This window comes from Podarcis filfolensis, assembly GCF_964270895.1.
Source record: "Podarcis filfolensis genome assembly, chromosome: 13".
NCBI lineage: Eukaryota > Metazoa > Chordata > Lepidosauria > Squamata > Lacertidae > Podarcis > Podarcis filfolensis.
Window position 1 is genome coordinate 41,451,563 of NC_139615.1, and position 13,271 is coordinate 41,464,833.

Here is a 13,271-nt window from a genome sequence, read left to right on the forward strand (position 1 = left end):
AGAACACGAGCTTCACAGAACTATGCCCCCAAACCATCCGATTTATAGATAGCTGACTTGTTAGCCTACGTGCCTTGCCCGGAGAGCTAGTGCAGATTATTAATTGGCTAGCCCCCTCTTCTACGTTCCTCCAAACAATGTCTAACATCAAAGAAGGTCAGAAGGTTCCCTGCATTATCACTTCTTCCTTCCACCAGATTATACACGAAAGGCTGCTCTCAGCCACCCAAGAGCAGAACAAGAGACAGAGAGGGGAAGTAAACAGAGGCAGGAAAAGATGACCATGTCAGATCACGAAACTCCTCAAAATTACAAATATCTTCCGGAAAAGGTTGTCCATACACGGTGCCTCCAAACATTGTAAAAGTAGGCGAAAAATACACAATACGGAGGTCGTGCGACAGCTATGGAAAGCAGGTGCCCCGCATCTTATTCTTCCACAAGGCCAAGATTGCAACATGATTCCTTGTTTTATAAAGCAAGGACACTCCTCTCCTCCTGCTGTTGAGTGTCAAGCAAAAATCCTGACTTGCACTGATCCAGAGTCCCTTGCTATGTGCAAAGCGGGAAACGCTAGCTTGCTGTTGGTCTCTGGCTTATTTTCCCGGTTCGCCCCTCTGTTGGGCTCTGGTTTATTTTTCTGGCTAGTTGATCGACATCAAGCCAGATTTGCCGTTTGGACACAGCAGGGAACTCTGGCTTTTTGCCAGTCGGGATCTCCATGCCGGAAGCTGATGTGGGGCAGTTGTGGAGCATGAGGCTAGATGCTGCCCCTACGCTACCCCTCCCAGCTGCAGCCATCCTGCTGCTTGCCGGGACTAGGTAGGGCACAGGAAGCACTAGGTTGGCTGTAGCAGTGGGCACAAGCGTGGGCACATAGATGCTTGCCACTACTGCCAACACGGGGTTTCTTCTGCCCTTGACACCTGCAGCCAGGTGGGCAGCACAGCATCGTATGCCACACTCTGCAACTGGTGGCAAGAAAAAGGAAGAGGCAAGAGAGGAGGACTCATTCCCATCACTTGTTCTTTGTTTAAGAAAACTATGGTTCACAAACAATGGCTGGTGACCTAGAATGATTGTGCAAACCATGGTTTAAGTCTAGAATGATCATACAATCCATGGTTTATGACCTAGAATGATCATACAAACCATGGTTCAAGTCTAGCATGATCGTACAAACCATGGTTCAAGTCTAGAACGATCGTACAAACCATGGTTCAAGTCTAGAATGATAATACAAACCATGGTTCAAGTCTAGAATGATCGTACAAACCATGGTTTAAGTCTAAAATGATCATACAAACCAATGTGCAATGCAACAAAACATACCATGGGATGCTATTGTACTTTCTTTTCCACCACCCCACTCGACTTTGCAGTCTGCTTTTTGTGGGGGGAAGGAACAGCAGAGAAACAAAAGCATCGTGATCTGTTATGTATAATCATGATTTCTGTCCCTCCCTCCTCTTTACATTCCTCTGCCTTGTTATGTTTCTTTCTACTGATGTTATTGCTGTGCCGGCTGTTTTCGTTGCAAGGTATTATGCTGTAATTATAATATGGAAAAATCAATGAAGTGTTTGTTGTTGTCGTTTTGTTTTCCTAAAAAAGCATGATGAAATTGTGTCTTTTGTGTGTGTGTGTGGAAGAGAGGACGAAGGAGAGGCTGCTTCTTTCACAGACCAGCACATATACTCTCCATAATGTGTAGTTTCGAGCCGTGGACTTCAATTTTATGGGGCGGCATGCAGATTATAGCTTTCCAAAGACTCAGGGGCAGTGTGGTGTCATTATTTATATAATGCCAGCTAGACATGGTGCTTTGCAAAGGACAGGAGTGACAGACTCCTTATCTGAAAGGGCTTGCAATCTGAAAATAGTAACAGGGGAGAGATGAAAGCTGGGGAAAGCAGAGAAAGAATGTGCCATCATTACAGTTACGTGTACTTAGGCTTGGTCGTATTTATTTATTTAGTTGTTGCATTTTTATCCCAGATTTCCCCCCGCCCCAGGAGCTCAAGGTGGCATACAAGGGTCTTGTCAGGGAACTGCCATCGGAGCCAAGAGTGGAGGTAAGGCTCCCCAACGATGCAGGAGAAGGGACCAGCAGGGAGAGAGAGAACACTTCCTTTGGGGAAGGAAATCGGCGTGACACCAGGAAGAAAGGGGAGCAGGGAAGGACTTCGGAGACATGGCTCCAAGACTCTTCCACAGAGGCCAGCGGGGAGAGCCCAGGACCTCCGCTGGCCACGCCCACTCTGCGCAGAAGACTTCCACGCAGGGAGGCTAGGCGGAGACTTGGCGTCAAGCAGCTTTTATGTTGGAAGAAGTTCAGGAAACACCCACTGACGGATTCTGCCAGTGACTGACACAGCCACGGAGAAAGGGCTGTCCAGCCAGGGAAAGGTTTAGCCAGACAACGTTGCCTAGAGCAGCAGCCCCCTTACGCACGAGCAACCCCAATTCCCTTTACAGGTCTCTCCTCAACTCTTTTAATCCCCAAAACCAATCTGTGCTGTAGGTTAGGCTGAGAGTCTGTGAGTGGCCCAAGGTCACCCAGCAAACCACATGGTTGAGCAGCGATTTGAACCCTGGTCTCCCAGGGACCACACTGGCTCTCAGAGTAAAAACACAAACACACACACCATTATAATAGACAGTCGGGACTAGGCTTTCCCCGCTCCAACCAAGGCTTTAGGGAAAATGTGGGTTTTGAGGAGGATTTTAAAGAAGAGAGGTGATATCACAGAGGTTTCCTGGGAGGCAGTTCCTGGCAGAAGGGTGATCAAGGAAAGGTAAGAGAAAAAAAGGTAAAGGACCCCTGGACGGTTAAGTCCAGTCAAAGGCAACTATGGAGTTCTGGCGCTCATCTCGCTTTCAGGCCGAGGGAGCAGGCGTTTGTCCACAGACAGCTTCCAGGGTCATGTGGCCAGCAGGACTAAACCGCTTCTGGCGCAACGGGACACCGTGACAGAAACCAGAGCGCATGGAAACACCGTTTACCTCCCGCCGAAACGGTACCTATTTATCTACTTGCACTGGTGTGCTTTCAAACTGCTAGGTTGGCAGGAGCTGGGACAGAACAATAGGATGCACCCTGTCATGGGGATTCGAACCGCTGACCTTCCGATCGGCAAGCCCAAGAAGTTCAGTGGTTCAGACCTCAGTGCCACCAGCGTTCCCGATCGAGGAAAGATTACCATTGTTTAAGGAAGCAGGAGTCCTTGAGACAGCTATAGGAGATGAAGCTGGACAAGCTAGGATAGCTCAGTTGGTATGTACCAAAATGATTCCTGCTGCAGGGGGTTGGGCTAGATGACCCACAGGTCCCTTCCAACTCTACAGTTCTATGAAGCGAAGGCCCCAGGTAGGGAAGTGAGAAATAAGGAGAGGACAAGGCCATAGAGGGTTTAAAGGTGAAGGTGAGAAGCTTGTGCAGGATCTGGAAGCAGACACGAAGGCAGCGGCAAACTGGAAGCAGACACGAAGGCAGCGACAAACAAACTCATCTCCTCATCAACACAAAGAAGCCTTCCCCTTTTCTGATCTTTCATATTTGTCAGAGCTGAAAATCCCTGTTCACAACAAGACAGCGTGGAGAACTATAGAAGAATAGCCAATGCTCTTGAAAAGAGGCATGGCTATTGTTCCTGGTTGTATACACTGAAATGTTTAAATGCTTCTTTGATTGTCCTTGAATCTTCCCACTCTGCCACCCTCTCCTGGCACACCAGCGTGGTGAGACACACCCTTTGAAAACCACTGACCTAGGGTGTGGTTTTGCAGAGGGGATAGAGAGGAAGGGCTGTGTTTTTGCAGAGAAGCAGGGCGACTGAGAATGGGAGGGTCAGCAGCAAGAATATTATTGGCCCAAAAATGGAAGCAAGAAGAACTACCAACATTAGAAGAATGGAGGAGAAATTGATGGACTACGCAGAATTAGACAAGCTAACAGGAAGGATCCGAGACTGGCGGGACCAGAGGTTTACCGAAGACTGGACTAAATTTACTGAGTATCTGAAAAGTATTTGTGATGATCAGATTACGTTTGTAGGACTACAAGAAGTTCTGTGAGGCGTAATTTAAGAAATATTGTAAAAATGGAAAGGGAGAAATGATTTGTTAGAAAAGGTAAAGGCAATATTAAGTTAAGAATTGCAGGAGAAATAATCAAGACAGAAGGCTATATCAGAGATGCTGAAGGAAGTCCAAACAAGGACATATGTATTTGTGTGGTATGTCTTAAAAAAATTGTATGCTAAGAATTAATAAAAAATATTATATATATAAAAAAGAGAGAATGGGAGGGTGAGGGGCAGGGGAGAGAAAATCAGAGATAAAACCAGGTTGCTCTTATTTCTCCACGAAAATAACAATCTTCATGCAACCCATGAAAGTCTTAGCTGAGACATCAGTCCCAAGAGAGATTTTTTTGGATTTCAGCTCCTTAACCTGCTTGTTCTTTCTGGATGTGCTTGCAATGCATCAACACAACAAGGGCACTGCATTCACGACAATTATGACCATGCTAGAAAGTGTTCCGTCATAACCTTGAGGTGTGTGTATCGGGTTCATACCTTTCTCGTTCAGCTCAAAAGTCTGGATGATTTCATGAGCCCGCTGCAAGCTGGCTTCCTCGCCCTGGTCGCGGAGAAATTCCTGCAGCTCCTCAGACGACAGCACGCGGTCCTCACCCGAGTAACGGCGAAAGATCTCCTCCAGCTCAGGACGCGCCATCAGCCGTGTGCAGAACTCCTCAATCTCATATTCCTCCAAGCGGTCGTTGTTTGATCTGTCACACTCCTAAGTGAAAGAGCGAAGGAGCAGTTAAGTAAATTGCCATGGGTGGATGGATGAGAGGAAATAGCAACTGATAAGCTCGGGTGGAGACAGGGCTGTGTGTTGTTGGTTTTTTTTAAAAGGGATGGAAGAAATAAATGGAAATTCTGCAAAGAGTACAAAATGTGTGAATCTGGATTTAGTGTACATACAGTGGTATCTCGGGTTAAGTGCTTAATTCGTTCCGAAGGTCTCTTCTTAACCTGAAACTGTTCTTAACCTGAAGCACCACTTGCTAATGGGGCCTCCTGCTGCTGCCGCGTCACCAGAGCACGATTTCTGTTCTCATCCTGAAGCAAAGTTCTTAACCCGAGGTACTATTTCTGGGTTAGCGGAGTCTGTAACCTGCAGCGTATGTAACCTGAAGCGTATGTAACCTGAGGTACCACTGTAATTTATTTTGGTGTTTCTAGGCACTGAAAGGAACAGCTACGAAAAGTACTGAGGTGGAATACAGTCATACCTTGGTCTTTGAACACCTTAGTTCTCAAACATTTTGGTGCCCAAACGCCACAAACCCAAAAGCGAGTGTTCTAGTTTTCTAATGTTTTTTGGAAGCCGAATGTCCAATACAGCTTCCGGTTGAGTGCAGGAAGCTCCTGCAGCCAATCGGAAGCCGCACCTTGGTTTTCAAACGTTTTTGGAAGTCAAACCGACTTCTGGAATAGATTACGTTTGAGAACCAAGGTACGACTGTATAACAGGCATTAGGATCCGGCGTTAAGGTGCCTGTTACCAGAAGCCAGATTATTATAGGCAACAATACAGGGGAAAGGACTATAAAAATGCAGAGGGAAGAGGCAGCCCCTACTCTAGGACTCTGGGAGAAGATAAGGCTGCAAAATCATCGTCAAGGGTGCTTAGACCAGACTGTTGTACTGAAGTCCTGGATTAACAACCCAGCAAGTGAGATAAGGCAGGCCAGAGAGCACATGAGCAAAAGGAGGGAGCCAGTGTCTGATCTGACATCCTCCTTGCCCATCACGGCTCTACAAGTGACTGCTGCAGTTCATTCTGTGTGGGACAAATGTTAACCAGAATGTCGCTTCCAACTAAAGTGAGGCGGTAGGAACGCATGCAACCAATAGGGAGCAAGCTATACCGCCTTCCAGGTAGATTCCAGGTCCAAGTCCAGGTGCTGGTTCTGCCCTCCGAGACCTGACAAGGCTTGGGAGCTGCATGGCTCAGGAAGCCCCTCTCCCTACTTGCTAAGGTTCAGGTCAGGAACAGCTGAGGGCTGGCTCCAAGTTGAGGACCAGAGTCTATTCTGGTGCCTCTGGCTCTGACTAGCTGAACCTACTCTGCTCCCAGAAAGAGACAGTTGGCAGAAGGCCTGGGGAAGAAGTAAAGGTAAAGGTAAACGGACCCCTGACCATTAGGTCCAGTCGTGGCCGACTCTGGGGTTGCGGCGCTCATCTCACTTTACTGGCCGAGGGAGCTGCTGTTTGTCTGCAGACAGCTTCCGGGTCATGTGGCCAGCATGACTAAGCTGCTTCTGGAGAGCCAGAGCAGTGCACGGAAACGCCGTTTACCTTCCCACTGGAGCAGTACCTATTTAGCTACAGTGGTACCTCGAGTTAAGAATTTAATTCGTTCCGGAGGTCCGTTCTTAACCTGAAACTGTTCTTAACCTGAAGCACCACTTTAGCTAATGGGGCCTCCCGCTGCCGCTGCGCCGCTGCTGCACATTTTCTGTTCTCATCCTGAAACAAAGTTCTTAACCTGAGGTACTATTTCTGGGTTAGCAGAGTCTGTAACCTGAAGCGTACCCAAGGTACCACTGTACTTGCACTTTGACGTGCTTTCGAACTGCTAGGCTGGCAGGAGCAGGGACCGAGCAACGGGAGGTCACCCCGTCATGGGGATTCGAAGTGCCGACCTCCCGATTGGCAAGCCGGCCTGAGAAGGGATGAGGGCAAGACTCCCATGGCAGATAATTCAACCCAAGGTGGCAGTTGCCATCTCCCCTGCTCTTTCTTTCTTTCTCTCTCTCTCTGTCTTTCTTTCCAACTTCTACTCTTTTATTTTTCAATTATTTTATACATTTCAATAATTTTGAATAATTTCAATAATTCAATACATTTTCAATTTTATACATTTCAATAATTTTACAATCATTTTAACATTTCAAAACTCGACTTCCTTCCCCCCTCTTTCTACGGTTCCTTAAAATTATTTTTAATATTTTCTGCGTGTCCAAATTTGTTCATCTGCTTTAAATATATACTCTTATAAAACTGCAGGTTATTACAGCAATCCTGCCAATGTTTTCATCTGGATAATCCCCTGCTTTCACTGTATAATAATTTTAAAGTCTCTCCCCCGTCCTTTCTGCCTCACGCTGAGGAATGTGGTCCTTCCTCAGACTAAGCCACCCCTGCCTTTCCACAGCAGGTAGAAATTATTTTCCTCTTCACAAAGAAGGCCAGAGGAAACCCGAGAGACTGTTCCGGGAGGAAAGGCAGAAGTTCAAATATTGGCTTGAAAGAATCTGCCAAAACTTTGGCTGCAGGGCTCTCGTCTACCATTATTCTAAAAGCGTTGACATCTCATAAAGGCAAAACTGGCAGCGGGGGAGTTGGGAAAGCACAGAGTGTGTTTGCAAGAGAGACAGAGCAAAAAAAAAAGATAAAGGACCACTGGATAGTTAAGTCCAGTCAAAGGCGACTATCGGGTTGCGGCGCTCATCTCGCTTTCTGGCCGAGGGAGCCGGCGTTTGTCCACATACAGCTTTCCGGGTTATGTGGCCAGCAGGACTAAACAGCTTCTGGTGCAACGGGACACCGTGATGGAAACCAGAGCGCATGGAAACACTGTTTACCTTCCCACCGGAGCGGTACCTATTTATCTACTTGCACTGGTGTGCTTTCGAACTGCTAGGTTGGCAGGAGCTGGGACAGAGCAACGGGAGCTCACCCCGTCTTGGGGATTTGAACCGCCGAACTTCCGATCAGCAAGCGCAAGAGGCTCAGTGGTTTAGACCACAGCGCCACCCGTGTCTCTTTACCTTAGAGACACAGCACCCTTCGTTTAACCAAGGAGGTGTGCAGCTAGAGCCAAGCAGGTCCTGAAGCTGGAGGCAAGATGGCGTCTAGCGTACAAGGCCAGGAAGTACCTTGAAGAGCCTGTAGGCGTAGATGTCGTTCATGTCTATGTTTATCATCCGCAGCATGTTTTTGATTTCTTTGAAGCTCATCTTATTGTCTTTGTTCTTGTCAGCCTGGTGCAAGATGTCATGGATCCAAGTGGAACCTGATGTAAGGAAAGAACAAAAGAGACTGGGAGGCACCATTCCTGGGAACTAAGGTAACACGTCTACACCCAGGAAGAATTATTATGAGGGGAATTATTGCAGAATCGGGAACCCTTCAGCCTTAGACAAAAACAAATTTCCTGGAGCTAAGCTGTTAGACAATTCAGAGCTAAGGTCTTGCAAGGAGGTATTAGCTTTGGTAATGTTTTGAAAATGCTTCGATTAGAATGTCCAGACTCGTATTCAGAACTCCAGTGGTACCTCAGAAGTCAAACGGAATCCGTTCCAGAAGTCTGTTCGACTTCCAAAACGTTTGGAAACCAAGGCACAGCTTCCGATTGGCTGCAGGAACTTCCTGCAGCCGATTGGACGCCGCGTCAGACATTCGGGTTCCAAAGAACATTCACAAACCAGAACAGTCAGTTCTGGGTTTGTGGCATTCGGGATCCAAAACGTTCGACTTGCAAGGTGTTCGAGATCCAAGGTTCGACTGTACTGGTCATTCGTAAAAGAGAACAATATCCTAGCACATACATTTAGGGACCTAATTGGATTTGAGGTAACTACTAAAATTACTACCTTGGTCAGTGTTTTCCAGCCATGATGAATGTTTTGGCTTCTGTTTGCATCTCACAGGGGTTCCATGAAATTTCACAACCTCCCACATCAAGCACTTCACTTTCAATGATTTCATTCTCTCATATATATATATATATATATATATATATATATATATATATATCCCAAGTTATAATTAAGAATTAAAGTAGGAATTTAACTTTGCATTTTGCAATGGTTAAATAAATTTAGGGCCCCTCCCAGATGGGTGTTTTATTGTGGCTGTATTCTGCAAACATGTCCTAGGCACAATAAGAATGCATTAGTGGGTGGATTTATTCTGCTTTAGTTTGCTCTGTGATGCTTCCCTAACGCTACCACAAGATTGCTGTCCAGAAGTGCTAAAGCGCAACTAAAAAGTGGGACAAAAATAAACCAGTTACGGGACCTCAGCAGGAAGTTACGGGATGTTAACCGACTGGGAATGAAGCAGTGTGACTGCCCCAGAACCTGTGCAGCCTCAAACAGTATCAAAAGTGGGATGTGTGTGACTGCCCCAATAGCATCATGAGCACAAATCATCATGAATGTGCAACAAGAAGGGCGTCTTGAATGGGGCTTTAGTTAGGGGATTTTTGAAAACTCTGCTTGAGGGGAGCAAGGAGAGGGGATTAGGGTTCTGCAGGCTAACGCAAAGTATGACAGGGATTCCTCAGACAAAAAAGAACTGAAAACAACTACTGTAAACTTTCATGTTCTTATTTTTACCAAGGAAGTTGAAAGTAGTGGAATTTCAAGTTCAGAGAGAGAGATCTGAATTTTTCTCCATTAGTATACAGTGGTACCTCGGTTCTCAAACGTCTCTGTTGTTGGAACACAAACACCAAAAACCCAGAAGTAAATGTTTCCGTTTTTGAACATGCCTTGGAAGTCGAACGGCTTCATGTTTTTTGATTTTCTCAAATGCATTTGCAGCCAGCCCTTTGCACCTTGGTTTTCGAGCATTTCAGAAGTCGAAAAGTCTTCTGGAACGGATTACCGTATTTTTCGCTCTATAGGACGCAGTTTTTCCCCTCCAAAAATTAAGGGGAAATGTGTGTGTGTCCTATAGAGCGAATACAGGCTGCGCGGCTAAGCCCAAAGCCAGAACAGGGAGAAGGAGCGCTGCTTGGGGTTAGCTGTGCAAAGCCTACGCAAGGCAGCGGGGTGCCTTCACCCCACTGCTCTGCGGAGGCTTCAAAGGCTGCGCTCCGGGGGCTTCAGGCAGCTATCTGCAAGCCTTCCGAGCACAGCAGGAGTTCCCGCTGCGCTCGGAAGGCTTGTGGATAGCCGCCTGAAGCCCTCCAAGGGCAGCACAAACTCCCACTGTGCTCCCAGGCTTCAGGCAGCTATCCGCAGGCCTTTGGAGCGCAGTAGAAGTTCCCGCTGCGCTCGGAAGGCTTGCGGATAGCTGCCTGTTCTGGGGGCTGGGGTCGGATCCCACTCACTGTCTTGGCTTCTTTGCTCTTTGGGGCTGGGGGGGGATAAGATTTTTTTCCCCTTGATTCCCACCCCCCTAGAAACTAGGTGCACCCTATGGTCTGGTGCGCCTTATGCAGCGAAAAATACGGTATGTTCGAGAATCAAGGTACCACTGTACCTCCAATACACTACCAGCTCACAGATTTAAACAAGCTCTGATCTCACCTTCTAGGAACCTTCTCCAAATGCGGTTCCACAAACCATTTAAAGCCTGGGCTATGTCGCTAAAGCTCTTTCCTGTACCAAAAGCTGCAGGCCGGCCCTTCTTTGAGGCAGACTGAGGCAACTGCCTCAGGCGGCCAAAATAAGGTGTCAATGAAACAGCAGCAAATATTATTTGATTTATGTTTTCTGGCGCCTAAGGACTGACACAATCGCTGCGCTCAAGCGGCTTGAACAGAAAGGATATTGTTCGAGCTTCTCTCGCTGGCTCATGGCTTCGCCTCTGGCCATCAGTTTTGTGAGCCCTCGCACCCATCGCTGAGCATCGTCCACACTCCGTGCAGCCAGGTCCAGGTTTTTCCTCTTGCCCCTGAAGACAATGGTGAAGCATTGCTGTTCGGGGAAAGAGCCGCCAAATTTCCGAAGCCCCTCCGACTGATAACCTTCTCGCACGCTTTCGATGTGTAGGATGGAGACTGGAAGACAAGAGAGGGATGCAGGACTGTGTACAGAAATCAGGGACAGAACAAGATCCCAGGCTGCATGCTTCAGGCTTGATCCTTTGGTGCACACAGCAAGGCTGTTGGTTTAAAGTTAACAATCCAGTTCCGATCTCCAAACTCAAGTCTTAGCAACTTCACTGGTGCTTTAAAAAGGCTGCAGCTCAGGGCCACACTGCCACTGTTTGGGGGCAGAATTTGATCACATACTGGCAAATTACAGATGACTGGGAGGCAACGTGCAAGAAACCTGCTTCTTCAAAAGCAGGGTGTATAAAAATCAATGTATGTTTTTTTAAAAAATCAACAAAATCGGATTTTTTAAAATTTAAATTACATTTTTAAAATAAAATGCTTTTGGAGGAAAAATCTTTCTAAAGATAGTTTTCTATTTACGTTACATTATACTCCAAAGGCTATCCATTAGGAAATAAGGATTTGTTTTAAGTTTTTCATGTGTACTAAAACTCAGTCTGAGTTTTATTTTTTAATAGTTTAACCACTTCAGTTAACAAACATGGATACATATGCTATAATGCTATTGTTTTAGTTAAATAAATTGTTTAGTTATTAAGGAAATGGTTATTTTTCTCCTTCGAATAAAGTACAGCAGAAAAGCTAAGTATAAACAGTTAACTTACTAAACCTCAAAATAATTTCATAATTATGTCTATGTATTTCTAATAGTACAACCAAATCAGTAATTTCTGATATACTGTAACTGTAAAAACTACTCTGAAAATTTATTATTCCAAAAATGAAACCTTCAGCTGGTTGTAAATATTAAGATTATACCAGCAAGAACGAGTCTTTCTGTAAAAAAATGATTCAAATCAAGTCTTACCGCCTAGTGATTTAAATTGTGATTTAAATCAACTTGATTTAAATCGATTTGATTAAAATCAAATCCACCCTGTTCAAAAGATTAGCCTTTCTTGCAATAAGGAAAATGCACTGTAAAGTACAGATCAAGACTTGCTTTGACACAACATCGTCTAGCCTCCTTGCACACAATTCAGGCAAATGCTCAATAAAACAGGTAGTTTAAAACACTCTCAGTCAGAATTATATTACGATTATTAATTACCCATGCTTCATCCAAAGGTCCCAGAGCTTTATTAGGACTCAACCACACTAAAACCTGCTCTTTAATGCTCTCGGCAATCCACAAAAAAAATTTTAAAAATCCAAATTGCCTTTTCATAGAATTGTAATGTTGAAAGGGACCCTAAGGGACATCTAGTCCAGCCCCCTGCATTGCAGGAATATGCAGTTGCCCCATACGGGGATCGAACCTGCAACCTTGGCGTTAGCAGCACGATGCTCTAGCCAATTGAGCTATCTAGGCTTTTGTTCCGATTCAGCATGAAAGAGTGGGCTTTCCTAGGAAAACAGCAGGATATATATATATATATATATATATATATATATATATATATATTATATATATCTCACATGGACTGGGAAAGTATGGAACTACACAGGCCAAAAGCTAAGTGTGGATGAGCCCTTAAGTCTCTGTGAAACAATATACTACTACTACTACTACTAATAATAATAATTTATTATGGCTGGGTCCGCCCAACCACTCTGGGCGGCTTCCAACAAAACGCTAAAATACAATAACCTATTAAACATTAAAAGCTTCCCTAAACAGGGCTGCCTTTAGATGTCTTCTAAAAGTCTGGTAGTTATTTTTCTCTTTGACATCTGGTGGGAGGGCGTTCCACAGGGTGGGTGCCACTACCGAGAAGGCCCTCTGCCTGGTTCCCTGTAACTTGGCTTCTCGCAGGGAGGGAACCGCCAGAAGGCCCTCGGCACTGGACCTCAGTGTCTAGGCAGAACGATGGGGGGTGGAGATGCTCCTTCAGGTATACTGGACCGAGGCCGTTTAGGGCTTTAAAGGACAGCACCAACACTTTGAATTGTGCTTGGAAACGTACTGGAAGCCAGTGCAGGTCTTTCAAGACCGGTGTTATATGGTCTTGGCGGCCGCTCCCAGTCACCAGTCTAATATCTTCCTCAAACAACCAAAAGGTCATTGCCTCCATCGCAAGACTTCTTCCCCACAGCAGTATATGTGACATTCTGTGCAATACATCCAGTCCTTTGCTGGCTTTCAACTTTCATAGCTGTTTTTAGTTTATGGGCCTGATAAAACTACATTTACAACTACCCTTTATTTTTTCATTGAAACATGTGCACCTCCCCTGTCCTAGACAGTCGTACCTTGGAAGCCAAACGGACTCCATTCCGGAAGCCCATTCAGCTTCCAAAACGTTCGGAAACCAAAGCGCGGCTTCCGATTGGCTGCAGGAATCTGCCGCAGCCAATCAGAAGCCCCGTTGGATGTTCAGCTTCTGGAAATAGTTCGCAAACCGGAACACTCACTCCCAGGTTTGCGACATTCGGGAGCCAAAACGTTCAGGAACTAT

The 13,271-nt window shown here is 45.9% G+C and overlaps 1 protein-coding gene across 3 annotated transcripts in view; it reads right to left on the reverse strand.

Annotated features, from left to right (window-relative positions):
• Positions 1–13,271, reverse strand: part of PLCD3 (phospholipase C delta 3) — an 89,372-nt gene that overhangs the window by 33,098 nt on the left and 43,003 nt on the right. For all 3 annotated transcript variants that reach the window (XR_014541000.1, XM_083582769.1, XM_083582770.1), the window contains exons 3-5: positions 10,584–10,812; positions 7,958–8,087; positions 4,581–4,806 (exon numbers count right to left, since the gene is read on the reverse strand). Coding sequence is in view for 2 of the 3 variants with exons in the window: in XM_083582769.1 (XP_083438895.1) it covers positions 4,581–4,806; positions 7,958–8,087; positions 10,584–10,812 (585 nt within the window). In the remaining variant the exon portion in view is untranslated. The remainder of the gene's footprint in view (positions 1–4,580; positions 4,807–7,957; positions 8,088–10,583; positions 10,813–13,271) is intronic.